General features: G+C 38.4%; 3 protein-coding genes across 4 annotated transcripts; all 3 read right to left on the bottom strand.

The window, feature by feature from the left end:
• Position 1: 1 nt before the first annotated feature.
• phpt1 (phosphohistidine phosphatase 1) lies at positions 2 to 2845 on the bottom strand. The gene is made up of 3 exons (XM_066645959.1): positions 2594 to 2845; positions 2116 to 2243; positions 2 to 1767 (listed from the first exon to the last, which is right to left on the bottom strand). The coding sequence occupies exons 1-3, from the start codon at positions 2739 to 2741 to the stop codon at positions 1675 to 1677; spliced, it is 369 nt and encodes a 122-aa protein (XP_066502056.1). The 5' UTR covers positions 2742 to 2845; the 3' UTR covers positions 2 to 1674.
• A 911-nt stretch (positions 2846 to 3756) lies between these two features.
• On the bottom strand, positions 3757 to 10005 carry noc4l (nucleolar complex associated 4 homolog). Its single transcript, XM_066646175.1, has 15 exons — positions 9808 to 10005; positions 8621 to 8741; positions 8267 to 8373; positions 7908 to 8015; positions 7612 to 7761; positions 7223 to 7325; positions 7083 to 7117; positions 6947 to 6997; positions 6754 to 6865; positions 6487 to 6547; positions 6285 to 6395; positions 6004 to 6167; positions 5751 to 5833; positions 4277 to 4390; positions 3757 to 4179 (listed from the first exon to the last, which is right to left on the bottom strand). The coding sequence occupies exons 1-15, from the start codon at positions 9955 to 9957 to the stop codon at positions 4063 to 4065; spliced, it is 1587 nt and encodes a 528-aa protein (XP_066502272.1). The 5' UTR covers positions 9958 to 10005; the 3' UTR covers positions 3757 to 4062.
• A 1139-nt stretch (positions 10006 to 11144) lies between these two features.
• Positions 11145 to 14859, bottom strand: pus1 (pseudouridine synthase 1). Of its 2 annotated transcripts, none has more exons than XM_066646365.1 (6): positions 14567 to 14859; positions 12837 to 13037; positions 12614 to 12751; positions 12216 to 12318; positions 11455 to 12140; positions 11145 to 11277 (listed from the first exon to the last, which is right to left on the bottom strand). In XM_066646365.1, the coding sequence occupies exons 2-6, from the start codon at positions 13026 to 13028 to the stop codon at positions 11245 to 11247; spliced, it is 1152 nt and encodes a 383-aa protein (XP_066502462.1). In that variant the 5' UTR covers positions 13029 to 13037; positions 14567 to 14859; the 3' UTR covers positions 11145 to 11244. The 2 variants fall into 2 exon arrangements, with proteins under 2 accessions (XP_066502462.1, XP_066502460.1); XM_066646363.1 differs by having other exon boundaries at positions 12837 to 13060; positions 14567 to 14858.
• Between the last annotated feature and the right edge of the window lie 329 nt (positions 14860 to 15188).

Raw genomic sequence — 15188 nt, 5'->3', positions numbered from 1 at the left:
TTTACTGAGAGGGTTAGTTGTGTCAAATAATATGAACCACAATACATGTCAAAGTGAATTCAGCCTCTTGAAACTTTCCCCTTTTTGGACACAGATATTTTACTTCACACAAACAGCTTCCCATAGAAAGGCATTAAACAAAATAACGCTCTGAAAGAGCCACACATCTGATTTATGTCAAGATTCCCAATGTCAAGCACATGGTTAGATGGGTATAAACCCCACCTCCCTAGTGGTACAGCACTATATACATTCTCAGGAGTGACGTAGCACAATTCATTAACTTCAAGACAGTTTGGAGTGGGGTTTGTGATCCAATGTCAGTGCCTGGCCTCATTAATGCTCCACTAATGCACGTCTTCCATCAAATCCTCACTGAAAGGTCCCAACATCTAGTATTAAGCCTTTAGAAGCAAGTTTGGTTGCATAAATGTCATAACTTATAATGCACGTATTTACAAATTTGCATATTCAAATTCAAATCCAAAACATGGATGTGTCTTCTATTGAGGTGTCTATATGGAATCTCTGGACAAATCGGATTCAAAACTGACATTAACCATAATATGGCTTTAATGGTTATGACTTTTCGCTAAAACGGGACATAAAGCTTTATTCAGCCACCCATTTGAGTTTACAATCCCTGGAAGAAATGCAGATTTCTTGATTGGCACAGGTTTACATGCCAGAATGTGTTTCTTATTTGCCCGAAGCTCATCTATAAAAATACGTCTGTTTTTGAATGCTTAACTGTGCATCACAATTTTCCTCTTTAATTGTTCTCTGTAAAAATATATGGCTTCCTGATGTCTCTGGAGTATCATTTTATTCTTTGGATATGACTAGATGTGTTACGTTTTAAAACCCCATGCATACTTTTTTTTTTGTTTTGAAACCCATTTAACCTTCTGTTCCAACACTTTTTTCTGAAGCGCCCTCTTCTGCAGAGAAGAATATATTTGTCGTCACAGTGTTTGAAGAGCAGTGCTCAAACATGCCTCATTCACTTGCCTTGCTGCACCCCTCCTACAATAGCTCCCCCTACTTTAGGAACCACTGTCCTAAACCAAGTCTTTTTCTTGGTAAACCACCAACAACATTACAGTTTATTCCTGGGGTTGCTACACAAAGCAGGATTTAGAAGATAGCTAGATAACTTAAACCCAAAGTTGAGAAATGTCCTGCAGAAATGTTCCTCAGCTCTTTTCTAATAAGACACAATTGACTTGAGGTTTAAATTCTCTGTTTTTGTGGAATACACCACTAGGCTAATCCTTATCTGTGAAACAATATTTTCACATTTATTTGCAGTCTGAGGGTTAAATTTGGGTTAACAGAATTTCTAGTGGTTTGATATCTTTTATTAATTTAACCAATATACTATTGGCTTATGTCATTTAGCCTTTAAACTAGTGAAAAGACTCAAAATAACTTAGCTGTAAACAAACCACACACATGAAAGTATCAGTAATGTACTTAGGAAAAAAAAAAAGAAGGGGGTCAGTGTCATCCATCCCATCCACTTCAAAATGTGTGGATGAGTTGAGACGTGGTTCGGTGGGAGTACTTTTCCACTCCTTAAGGCTGAGAATAGATCTGTTTTGGTTTTAACAGCTCAGCTCATACTGGGTTGTCCCTGGACTGGCCTGCAAAGACAGAAATCTCTGCTAACAATCAGTAGCCTTCGTTCGCCCAGGTAATCTCATAGTCTGGATATCTTATCTTCAGTTTTTCAGTAGAAACTGCGTGATTTGCCCTCCCAAAACCCTAGAAAAGAAACACCACAGTTAGTAGATCATCTAGGTTCAATGGCATAAAATATTAATGAAACTACATCACAACAATCAGAAACAGAGGCAATACATTTTGTGATAAACGTGTTTTTGACTCAGGTGGCAATGCCTTCAACATCCTTTTGAAAACCATTGTACACTGTAGTAAATACACTATGTATTAAAGTGTTTATGCACTCAATTCAGCAATTATAGGTGAACCCATTCTGGACACAGACGACACACATCTGGTTATATACTGTACTGATCTTTTCCTTATTGTTCTTAATATTTTCTAAAGCTGGAAGTGCTCCATCAGCGACTGTGAAGGAGTACCACCTACCATGGAGTATCCATAGACATGGATCTTTTTCTCTGAACTGTCATGCTTGATCCTCCCACCACCGATGCACTCACAGTCCACTCCACCTGCTCTCTCCAGATCTCCAGACACTTTATCATAGATGTCAGCTGAAGAGGAAACAGAGAGTTTAGTGTAGCCCACAGAAACGGATCATTTTGACACTAATGTGCAAGTGGAAAATGTAATATATGGTGGTGTTTAAAAAAATTGTTGAATGTTTAAACACAATATTATTTCTATAACAATCTATATAGTTAATAATTTATCAATTTACACAAATTATTATTGGTAGCTAACTTACTGTGAAAAAAAATGAATATCAATGAAAAAACATGATGCTCAAATGTTCGAAAAAACTCTAGTCAAACACAATGATATCTGTTGAATAATGAAGATATAAAATATGTACAAAAACAGTGTTGTTGTTTAATTAGTGCAGTAAATGTTGAATGAATACCGTGGTACTCGGCCCAGCTGTATCCGCGGACTATATCCACATAGGAGTCGTCCTCGTCTTTACTGTGGACTCTTATCAGGACGTATTTAAACACGCCGCTCGGGTCAATATCAGCTTCGGGGATTTTAGACAGTCGTTCAACGGCCATTGTATAACTACAAAATAAACACTCAAAACCAGCTTAGAGATAAATAAAAACAGCTCCAAATACTGCACTCAGTAAATGCTCGTGTTGTGACTCTTTGTGAAGACGGTAGCGCATTAGCGCCCTCTACTGGAGCGGAGCCGATCTACACTATTTACACTTACCATCAGTTCACCAGCATACAGCTGCAGTACATTTTTGGTTAGAATTATAAATAAAGCAGGAGACATATATATATATATATATATATATATATATATATATATATATATATGACAATATCTTATTCTGTAGTTAATTTTCCTATGAGATTAGACACAGCACGTCTAAACTCTGGTTCTATTAGACTTGTAGGTCTCACCGCAGACAACACACACCCACATATATATATATAAATAAAATTGGACAGACTCCTTCAGAATAGTAATATTGTATATTACAGGTGTTTATTTCTTTTGATTTGATGATTATAACTAATCAGGAAATACCCTTTGTTATGGTTTGTTTTATTCTGATGTAGAGTGAGGGTAAATGGCCACTTGAAGAGGTATAGGTGGCTTTATAATTTTTAATTATGATAAATATTCATATTCATATGGTTTGACCTTTGACGTGTGCAGGTGAAAAGGATCTTAACCTCTATATAGATCAATAAAACAATATTTAGTTTTGTCGTGAAACTATTTAAGGAAGTACTACTCTATGGATGTTTTCCTAACATGGACATACGTGGTATCCGCCGAATCCTAAAGACCTGACCTATAATAATTATCAATAAAATGTTGAACTTTCATCACTACGAAAATCACCTGAAAAATGAGGTTTGGTTAAAACAATAGTATTTACCTTTTCAGTGAGTCAAAATTTTGATGGTTTTATTTCTACATTTATAAAGAAATCTTTTATTTGCAAATTAATTATTTAATTTAATAAAACAGAAGCTCTGGGTTACAATCTAAACAGGCTCCCCTTACACATCATTTTATATATGTATGAATATTTAAAATATATAATAATATATAAAATATATTTAGATGTATTTAACCTTTACAAAGTTATAGAAAAAGAAATAGAAAAAAATAAAAAAGTCACAGATGCACTAAAATATACTATTGTTTACGTTAAATTAACTGACTGTGAAATGTTATTGAATGAACTGTACACGTCCTTATCAAGTACATTAAACACACATTCTCAATTCTGATTTATTTAAACAGGGTATAGAAGCTTCCATGTACAAAACAAACTGAAGAAACAGCACAGGAACAAAATAATTACAACATGAAGAGGCACAGAGTTATCCGGTTATTACAAGGCGTGGTTTCTACTCCAAACAGAAGTGGACGCCCAGTACTTCTCGGGCACTCTTTAGCAGAGCAGTGGCTGGATCAAACTCCAGCGGCACTGATTGACTTTGGCTCTTCAGGTCTTGCTCCATCAGCTATAAGATCAAAGAGTATGTTATATTCAATGCAAATCATGTATACACATTATATTTAGAAAACTACTCCATATAAAGCATTTATTCTCAGGCACACCTCAAAAGTAGACAACTCCAGCTGTTTGCTGATATCCTCCTCCATTTCTGACAGAGGCTGGTTTATTACTTTGGCAGCTTTGGCCACATCTGGATGGTAATGATTCTGTAGGGTCTAAAATAAGAAAACATATTAGGGCATATATTTATTTACATTACATTTATTTACATATTATGTAAATAAAATTCCATTTTTTTTAGATTTTAATGTTTATGTACACTTTAGGGTCTGCTTTTTAATTCAGTATAGTTTTTCTATTAAAATGTACAAAATATGGCAGACACTGTATCCAATGTAATTTTCTAATCATTTTACAAAAATGTGCAGGTGAATTTGTAGGGCCTTAAATTCCAAATTGTGGGTTCGATTCCCGCTCCGGGTGACTGTCTGTGAGGAGTTGGTGTGTTCTCCCTGTGTCTGCGTGGGTTTCCTCCGGGTGCTCGGGTTTTCTCCCACAGTCCAAAAACACACGTTGGTAGGTGGATTGGCGACTTAAAGTGTCCGTAGGTGTGAGTGAATGTGTGTGTGTGTGTGTCTGTGTTGCCCTGTGAAGGACTGGCGCCCCCTCCAGGGTGTATTCCCGCCTTGCGCACAATGATTTCAGGTAGGCTCTAGACCCACCGCGACCCTGAACTGGATAAGTGCTTACAGATGATGAATGAATAAATTCCAAATTAATTTAAAGGCTAAGCTCCAGCTCTATAAAAGTTTCAAACAAATAAATGCAGTGGAATGTGAGTTCCTAACTTGTGTTTATTGATAGTCAGAAAACATGTTATTTCTTACTAATTCAAGGAATAAGGTTTAAAAGACCATTGGTCCCCCCTTCGCCTGTTTTAGTTGGTGTTAGTTAACGTTAGCTTGACTCGCTAAACTCGGTGTCTCAGATTATACTCGGCTACGTAGCTGCATTACGGAGGTTTATAGTGTCGGATGAATTCGAGTTCGACTTCGATCACATTTACAAGAATAACGGGACCTCTACATTTGAGTTTAGCTTATTGCTAGGTTATTTTCACGAATAATGTTGGTTAATTAGCTAGATACTGTCATAACAGTCAGTCATAACGGTGTTTTACCACGGCGTTGTTCAGCTGTTGTCCACCAGTGACGTCACGGTTGCGTTCAAGAATTTCCGTAGCGAGCTCGGGTTTTTCCATCAATTTAATAAAATTGTCAGTTTTAAAGCAAATTAAGCTGCTATTTTCATTTTAATTCATACTTATATCTGTCAGTAACTAAAATAATGTGAAATATTCAAGGAGGTCCATTAAGTGGCACTTAGCCTTTAAATAATAATAAAAAAAGTTGACATTCTTTCCATTAACTGTATGAGAAAAACTGTTCTGGCCAAAGCATCAGTGCATACAACATACAAACCCATGCTTTAGAGAGTAAACAGTAATTTGCTAGTTACATCATAACATCTGTTACTTATCCAAGTGTATAGACACTGGATGTAATTAAAATTAACCTTTATTTCCCATAGACTGCTCTCCAGAGCATGACACTCAGCAGGGTCCTCCTCGTCCATCACATATGGGTCATTACAGGGCTCTGAGAAATGAAGCACAAAGAAATAAGTCTTCAAAACTAAAGAAAAATTAAGTTGGCCATGCATTTACCCACTGACAACACCTATCTACACAGTGATTATTAGGTTACAAAAATGTATATTAATACTATACAAAAATGATGTAAACAGGACGGTGATGTCAGTGCCATACCATCTGCTGCACTTGGTCTGTGGATGAGTACTCTGCAAGAGGGGTGTCTACGAATGAGGTTGCAAATAAAGGGCAATACTATGAGCAAAGCAGTAGGGGGTGCGGTCAGCGAAAGACGAGACAGTCGTTTGATAAACGCTGCCACGAGATAGACTGGAAGATGACTGTAGACACACAAAACATTAAAATAAAAAGCTGAATTTCACAGTTAATTATAAACCGTCAAAATTTAAAGAGCTGCACTCAGTTGTCACATTGAAGTGTTTAAATAACCGATTTACCTTGAGGAGAGGAAGATGTTTGCTAGATGGAAGAACCGTGCTCTGTACTTAACATGGAATACTGAAGGGTCCAACAGGTTGTACAACTTCTTATAAAAGTCAGGATAGTCTCTGTTTTAACAGAATTTTAACAGAAATTTATAAAGTAAAAACAAAAAAACACTTAGTAAAGCAATTACAGTTCACTCTGTTTAGTACTTACAAATTATGTTCATGGATGAGGACAAAGAGCCCATTCAAAGCCAGCAAACTGACTGCTCCACCTAAAACCCAACACATTTAGAGAGAAAACATATTCACAAAATTAAACGCATAACAACACAAGTCAGGAGAGAAAACAACAATCACAGGCCTTTTTTATTTTCCCTTGCATTTCCCTACAACTTCTCAGGCTAAAGCTCATATTTCATAAGGATTTCATTCTGTGAAACATACAGTGTCCAATCCTCCACTACGACTAAGTACTCACCAACTTCGTAAGCAGCACTCAGAAAGTCGATCATCAGTGTGGGATCACTCATTTGAGGCAGGATCGATTCATGCAAGATGACTAGCACTTTTTTATACATGCTTCCAGGCAACTGTAGAAAAACAAAAGTCTAGTTAAGGAGCATTCATCCTCAAAGCACTTTAGCATAAACAAGACCTTTCTTTTACTGAACCTTGTACTTCAGGAAAGTTAGCCACATCAGCTCGAATGCTCGCTTCTGCTCCTTCACGAGAAAGAGAAGGACAAATAAAGTCAGGTATAATCTAGTGAACAATCACAGCGTTCAAGTTTTTTTTTCCCCCACTTACTTTCAGTTTGGCAGCTTTCCAGTCCTCATGCTTACCTGGACAGCAATAGTGTATCAGGGTAAATAAAGGCATTAGAAAGAATATTATATAAAAACTAGAAATCATGTAAGCACTACTACAAAACAATGGTATGAACGTACTCTCTTGTTTGATGAGGAAGTTGGTGATGTCTGTGTTTTTACTGGGTAGAGTGATGTTTGTGAGCAGAGTGAAAGCATTGTTTTGGTACACTGGCATCACAGCCTACAAAACACAAATTCACAATCAGCAAAACTCACAGTAGTAGTACATTTGGCTTTAGAAATCATATGAAAGAAATCTGAGAATGAACTACTGCATGATCTAAATAAGCTACACAGTGCATAAACGTCCATTCTGAGGCCTTGCATGCAGTTATATGATGTGATGATTCAGAGAAATCACCAGATCATTGTGGGCACCACCCTGAATGATCTGGTGATATCCACATAAACCCTTAGGGTTTCTCCAAGTGAGAAAAGCATGGCTTGATCCACTTTCATAAACATACCTGCTTGTTTTTCTCTATTACTTTGTTGATGCTGTCACGAATAGAGCTCATTACATAGTAGCGTACGTCATCCATTTCTAGGAACTCCTGGAACCTGGAGATGAGTAGAGCCATATCTTCCCTCTCAGACAGAAGACACCGTACGATTGCCTACAGATGAACACCCAGTTTAACATTCAAAACTGAAACACCAGCACATTCAATGCCCAAGCACGTGAATGTCATTCATACCACGCACCATTACAATGTTACTGGTGCACAGCTGAGTTTGTTTCATTGTCTTTTAGAAGGCTCACCTTTATAAGCTCTAAAGGGAAATTGTAGTTCTCACTCCAGTCCTGCTTCTGGAGAGGGTGCTGCCCCTCAGCTGCAGCAAACTTCATCAGGGTACAAAGAGCAGCCTCCTACAGACACGCAGCATATTTATACAGAAGGCAAAGATAAAAAAAATAAACTGAATTCACACAGTATTCAGTGGCTAGGCTGAAAACTTTAATAAATAATTAAATAAATAAATATGAAGGCTGTGTATTAACAGCTGTGTGGTTGTTTGTGTAGCACCAATGGTCAAATGAATTTCCTACACAGAAAATACTGCCCTTTACACTGTGTGGATGTTTTAAGATGTGTGGAGAGTAGAGTAAAGTTCACTCACCTTCACTTGGAATACTTCATGGCCAATGCTCTCAAGAAGCAGTTCCACACAGTTGTGGTAACGGTGTCTTATAAATATACGGTACTTTTCATCTGCACCATGATTCCCTGTTAGGACAGAAAAAAAACCATAATCTCAAATAAACAGGTAGAAAATATTACTGGTCCAAGGATGATGTTTCTACATAACAACTGCACACCCACTGTCTCTGTAAGTGGCCTTAAGAGCAGTGTTAAAGATATTAGCTCCCCATCACCACCACTGTAAACTATTCTGACTATACATTTCAGCAGAACACAGCATCCATGAGATAATATGTGTGAATGTTTTTCAGATACTTAATTCTGACCTTACCTTCCACTATTTCTTCCTCGCTGGGCAGCTGACCAACATACAGCTCTCCTCTCTCCAACAAAGAGCAAAAGATCTTCTGGCAAGTGTTAATGGCAAATATCACCTCTTTCTGTTTTTCAGACTGAAAAGAAGATCAAGCCATTAGCTTTCATTATATTTACTGAACTGCAACAGTCAAGGCAGCTATGGCAGTATTGTATGTCTGTTAGATGTACAAGAAGACATTCAGAGTGGTTTGATATGAGGAGCTCTCACCCCTCTCTGCCGTTGTATTCTTAGCTGAACTTATGTGTGCTTTTAGGTCCTTTACACCTTTATTTGCCACACAAAACATGGGAATTTCTTTTTTAATTCACCCGAGAACTTACATTTACGTTTCAGCATAGCTGCTCGACATGAGGGTGGGTACATGAGCTTTGCCTGACGTAAACAAGGACTACTGACGTGCAGACTGACCAATTAAATATTTACAGAGAAGGTTATCGACCAATAACGGTAGCGCTACAGTCAGACCGTCCAATCAGAAGATTTTAGGCTACTTCACCACTCCCCCTTCTCACTCAAGCGAACCAATCGGAGTAGGGGAGGGCGGGACTAGTTTGTGAACGAAACTTCTCGAAGTTCTATGTAAACTCTAGAAAAAAACAAAATCCCGGACGTTTGTGAAATTCCGCCAGGACATTTTTTTTAAGTCTAAAAAGAGGACATGTCCGGGTAAAAGAGGACGTCTGGTCACACTAAATTGTAAAATGTTGCCGGTCACCTCAGACATTGAGCTGAATCCTTCATTCCTTAATCCCTATTAAGTGCACTTAATTGTTCATGAGACTGTGGCTTCTATACTCTCTATCTCTATAAAGATATAAAAGCGGTTTGCTCTAAAACAAAATACAGGCCAACATTTTCTCCCAAAGTAATATATTCTAGTTTAGAATCACTGTATATAAAAAGCCTACATTTGTGTTAGACAAAACCTCTTTTGCTTCCAAATCAACAAACTGTTAAAAAATAAATAAATAAAAAAAAACAGAACCGTTTTTTTTAACAGTGAGCCATTCCACATCAGATCACTCTGACTGACTTTGTGTACTCATCTCTACACTGGTAATATGCAGTTTAGATAAATGAGAGGAACATCCCCACATGTGTAAAGTTATTTACAATGCTCATTCGTGGTGTAAATTTACCTGAAGGTACTCCAAGACGTCGAAAATGTCGTTGGCATGTTTTCTGCTCTGCAATATAAGCTCTGCTTTGGCGTTTATCTTTGTTTTAAATGAAGTTTTACTGCTTTCTGCTTCGCTCTGTTTCACGCTGCTCTCTCTGGACGGCGCCATGTTTCACCGAGAAAAAAAAACATTAACTCTGACGTACAGCACTCCCAGTGGCCGGAGGACAGCCGAGTGAAGAGCTACAAAACCAGAAAATCACATTTTTAACCTTTTTAACTTATCCATGTATTGTTTATTTATGTGTTTAAGTTAAAGGATGGGTTTAGCAAATTGGAAAAACGATGTATTGTGTTCAGATGAGATTTATGCATATTTATACTTTCAGGATAATTGGAACCAGTGTTTCTAATGGAAAACATAAACATATTTATTAACTAAAGACAACATGTGGTACCATTCATTCATTGTATGTATCTTCTTATCCAGTTCAGTGTCACTGTGGGTCCGGAGCCTACACAGAATCACAAAGCAGGAACAAAACCTGGACAAGGTGCCAGCCCATCAGAGATGTGCAGTATCAGTGTAAACAATTCATAACATATATAACGTATGGTTTTTCAGCATGTATTCACAAACCTAGTCAGCTATCTAAAACAAAGACTCATTCATTCATCCATTATCTGTAAGCGCTTATCCAGTTCAGGGTCGCGGTGGGTCCAGAGCCTACCTGGAATCATTGGGCGCAAGGCAAGAATACACCCTGGAGGGGGCGCCAGTCCTTCACAGGGCAACACACACACACACACACACATATTCACTCACACACTCACACCTTCGGACATTTTTTGAGTCGCCAATCTACCTACCAATGTGTTTTTTTGGACCGTGGGAGGAAACCGGAGCACCTGGCAGAAACCCATGTGGACACAGGGAGAACACACCAACTCCTCACAACAGAGACTACCATAATTTATATATAAAAAAAAAAAAAAAAAAAAAAAAAAAAAAAAAAAAAAAAAAAAAAGAGAAATATATATATATATAGCAATTTATTAATAAATTAATAAATTGCTGAACCTTAATCAATAGTCCATATGGTATAGATTTCCATTAGTTAAACAGAATACCTCCAACAGAAAAACTCATCAAATAAAGAGTTTTCTGATTGGTTTGATCAGCTGAAAAAAAAATAATTTTTTACTGGAAATTAAATAAATAGGTTGCTTCTGACAGTAGTGTATTAATTTGCAGGGGTTAGCTATATTAAAATCAAACATGTCCCAGTTTCTTCGGCATAAAACATGCAAAAACAATTATACAACGAAACTGTCAATAAAATAAAATGTTTATTTGACAAGTGTAATAGAGCAAACAATAGATCGTAATACTTTACACAGCAAAATATATAAAAAGAATTAAATAAAACAACTTCAAGAGAAAAAAAAATGCACTTCAGTCAGAAGCATTTCCATCCTCATCTTCATCCTGAAAGAGCAAATACACAGATCAGGTAAACATTCACACACATACAAACATACAACTCACTGCTCATATAACTATGTTTGCTCATAAATGTCATGAATGATACAGTGACATTAAAAGAAATGTTCATACTTGAAAAGCTCAAACACAACTGGAAAAAGTCCACAAAGTAATACCCACCTTGCGTTCCTGTTTGCCTGTTGCAGTGGCCTCGAAGTCATGAATGGGCAGTGTAGACATCCAGCCGACCATAGACTTCTCCTGGATCTCAGTCTCCACTATACTGGGGTATATGTGTGCTTCCTTAAAGGCAGCAATGGCGTCTTCTTCTTGGGTCCACTCTAAGGTCTCGTGCAGACCATCACCACCAAAGCGCTTGTTGTAGCGGTCAAAGTGGACCCTTTCCAGCACTAAGCCGAGTCCAGGGGCTTTTGGTACATCGACTTTCTCCTCTCCCCAGCTTCTCTCAATAACCTCCTCCCCGACATAGCCCTTTACCACTGCTATCACCAGCCCAATCATTTTCCGGATCTGGTGCATCATAAAGCTCTGTCCCCGTACTGTAATGACCGCAAACTCCGCCCCTTGCCGGACAAATGGCTCCCCACAGGACATGTGGGTGATGTAGCGTTTGGCACTAGGGTCCCGGGGACCCTTCTGTGAGGTAAAGTTGTGAAAGTTGTGGGTGCCTTTATAGAGGCCAAAAAGCCTATTAACCTTTTCAAGGGTCTCTGCGTCCAAGCAGAAGGAACTATTCTCTTGGTCACTGTCTTTGGGAGAGAAAGCCACAGTAGGAAGCATATAGCAATAGGTCCTGGCATCACAATTGTTCTTGGAGTTGAAGCCCCCTGTCACTCTTTTGTAACCTGTGAGATGATGAGAACTGGATCAGAGATCGTGACACATAAGGTCATGAGAGAAAAAATGTGTAGCAGCTTTACCCAAAACTCTTATCTGTGGTGGCAGATGAGTGTTTATCTTTTCCAAAATGTCCTCAATCAACCAGAGCTTTAGAGACACAACCTGGCCCGCTGCAGAAACACCCTGTGGAAAAGGATCAGAAGAAATCTATTTTCACACTAAGGCTACAGACTGAGCTCCATGACTCAACAGAACACAGTGATAATAAAACTGTGGCATAATTGAAATAATGCACTTGACGTTTGTGCTATAATTTGATGCCGTCACTGGTGTATGATATTCAGCAGCAGTACACCAGTGCCAATATCTCAGGTTATAGCATAACCCTCTATTGTATTACTGCTCAAGTATCAAACCACCTCTAGACCTACCAGCAGCGATTGCCGAGGAAAGGAAAGGTGTTATGTCATGTATTCACCTTGTCTGTCCTTGCACATCTCTGGAAAGACATCTTTTTCATGTCGTCTCCATGGTTCTCTGGGATGCATCCAGCTTTGATAAGTGCTGTGACGAGCTCATCCTCTATAGTTTTAAACTGGGAATTTCCAGGATTTCTCTGGAAAAAAAGGGGCATGGGGCAAATATAATACAAGCATCCAACCAGCCAAATCAAAGAGTCAATTTCCCCTTTAATAACTTGCCTGCATTCCATAGTAGCCTTTGCCTGAATATGCCATGAGGAGGACCACTTTTCTCTTAGGAAACCTTTTATCATCCGCTGCCTGGTCCTCATCTGTTTTCAGCTTCTTCAGCTGATGGTCATTCTCCAGTGCAGGGCTGTCCGATGCCCTCTTTAGGGCAGTGATCTTGGGGGAATTCTGCTCATTTGACATCTTCCTGCACTGCACAAACAGGCCACTGAGCCCTTTAAACAACACAGCGAAGCATAAATACCACACATAGAAGATCCAGTGATGACTTATCATAATATTGAATGGGCGACCTAGAAAATACCAATCACTAGCTCACTAACTGAGATCTCTCTTTAAAAAAGAGCCCCTGTCCATATACATCTATAAAGTAATTCAATGAGTTTTCAAGTAAAAGTTATCCAGTGTTTAAATGTGTATCATTAGCTGACAGCTATAATAAAATATCAATCACATTGAGCTTTGTACTTTTCCATCATCAAAAACATAAACACATGATGCACATAAAAATCTTTCTCCATTAAAGGATCACTATTATTTTTTTTAAACCTAGTATGACAGCTTCAAAAAAGGTAGTGGGGAGCCAACATGTAGGGGGGAGCCCTGGAGAGAAAAAAGCCTATTCGTAGCCCATTCTCGTCTGGTTATGGTGGTCCACAAGAGTAGCTGGTGCAATATGAGGAGGTTAGAAAAGAGCCATCAATTTTACAGTCGTTATTTGCAACCCACATGAGCTATGGCAGATGACACATCATGATAGAGATGATAATTCTGTCAAGAAATATGTCATTATTAACATAATAATTTTTTTTTTTATTTCATATTAGTATGGTACTCAAGACCAGGTCTTTAAGGGAGATAATGAAGATTTACATTTTAGAATTAAATGAAACAAACGTCACAGGTGTCAGAAGCTTCTAACCAATGATGACTGAGCTTTGTAGGCTTCAAGCTGTCCATCTGCTCACGCAGCCTGTGGAGAGCGACTTCATTTGATTGACTCCGAAACCTACAGCAGCCTCATACATCCGAGACCAACTGCGTAACTGTGGTGCCCAAAATCTAATCGGCATGCACCACAGCTCGGGAGAAGGCTGGCACTGTAGACCCTGACATCCATAAGGAGGAGATGGATGTGATTCAGCTCCTCCCTCATTGTGTTTTCATTGGATTAGACTAAAACTGGCTCCTCCCAGTACAATCTGACCCTTGCCCTAACCTCACATGAAGATGGAGTTTGATGTGATCCGACTCCACCCAGTGGGTTTCTGGTTCTGCAGCTAGGAGTGTCTTGGTCTGCATAGTACCAGGTTAAATCAAACAAGCCTATATTTAATCAAGGATTCTTCTTCTTCTTGTTTGAAACACTTTTTATACAGGCACCTAGTGGCCTGGAGGGGTGAGGTTCTGTATACAACACACTTTAAACTTGGCTACCTTGGTATCCTCTCTATTTGATTATTATTATTTTAATTATTTATCTCTTGTGAGTTGTTTTTATAGAAACAAAACCCATTTTCATGGCTTTAATACTTTTGGTGATAAAATGACTTACTGCACCTTTAACCACAAGTAACGTGGATGCCACAAATCAAGTAAGCCTTGATGAGGAAGGGATTTTCCCTGGTATTCAATATTTGCAAGCGTTTCCGTCGACATATTGTAGCATTTTTACAGAGGTTTCTCATTGAAAGGGAAGGTTAAGATAAGTATAAACTCACCTCGGGTTGATTTAAAGCTCTGACTGTGTAAGACCTGGAGCAGTTGAGGAATCTTCAGCATGTCCTCATTTACTCCCTTCACTGAAATACGTTTTTTCTGTATTTCACTCTCTTGTGTCTGGCGTTAAACACATTCTCCTAAAGCAGAGGTTTGTTGCTTATGAAATGTAAAAATTTGCTTGTGTCCCTAATTCTCAGGTTCTCTCTTCTCAGGAACACATCCACATGGAGCCGCGAACTCGGAACTCTCGCAAAACATCGCGATGAAACGGAGTGCGGGTTGCCAGTGCCACAAAAATCCCGAATGATATATTAATTAGACGTCTACTGTCAGTTTACTCGTGTAATACATACAGCCATCAGCCAAATCATTGAAATGACCCCTTGTTTCTACGCCCATTATCTTTTAGCTCCACTTTGTAGTTCTACAAATGCAAGACATTACTCAATCTCTTGCAGAAACCCTTAAAGTCATAGTGTTGGTGGAGTTTTGAAACACTGCTAACACTTGAATTTGTCATGCTCTAGTCTAGTCCAACATCAATGGTTAAAAGACACTTTTGGCTGAATATTTCTGATTTTGTGTGGTTGTAGTGATACTTACGTTTTTAAAAACTCCAGC

The sequence above is a fragment of the Hoplias malabaricus genome, chromosome 15 (genome assembly GCF_029633855.1).
Source record: "Hoplias malabaricus isolate fHopMal1 chromosome 15, fHopMal1.hap1, whole genome shotgun sequence".
Lineage (NCBI taxonomy): Eukaryota > Metazoa > Chordata > Actinopteri > Characiformes > Erythrinidae > Hoplias > Hoplias malabaricus.
The sequence above is the reverse complement of the archived record's forward strand: the minus strand, read 5'-3'. Positions and strand labels throughout refer to the sequence as shown.

Bases quoted from the DNA above. Each gene is read 5' to 3' on its own strand.
- phpt1 (XM_066645959.1), bottom strand. From the start codon at position 2,741: ATGGCCGTTGAACGACTGTCTAAAATCCCCGAAGCTGATATTGACCCG. The intron at 2,244-2,593 runs GTATTCATTCAA...TTTCCTCTTCAG, and splicing joins CAGCTGGGCCGAGTACCACG to CTGACATCTATGATAAAGTG. The intron at 1,768-2,115 runs GTAGGTGGTACT...TTTCTTTTCTAG, and splicing joins ATGTCTATGGATACTCCATG to GGTTTTGGGAGGGCAAATCA.
- pus1 (XM_066646363.1), bottom strand. From the start codon at position 14,627: ATGCTGAAGATTCCTCAACTGCTCCAGGTCTTACACAGTCAGAGCTTT. The intron at 12,752-12,836 runs GCAAGTTATTAA...CTTTTTTTCCAG, and splicing joins AAGGCTACTATGGAATGCAG to AGAAATCCTGGAAATTCCCA. The intron at 11,278-11,454 runs GTGGGTATTACT...TTGCTCTTTCAG, and splicing joins CAGGCAAACAGGAACGCAAG to GATGAAGATGAGGATGGAAA.
- noc4l (XM_066646175.1), bottom strand. From the start codon at position 9,957: ATGGCGCCGTCCAGAGAGAGCAGCGTGAAACAGAGCGAAGCAGAAAGC. The intron at 8,742-9,807 runs GTAAATTTACAC...TCTTCTTTTCAG, and splicing joins ACGTCTTGGAGTACCTTCAG to TCTGAAAAACAGAAAGAGGT. The intron at 4,180-4,276 runs GTGTGCCTGAGA...TTGATCTTATAG, and splicing joins TGGAGTTGTCTACTTTTGAG to CTGATGGAGCAAGACCTGAA.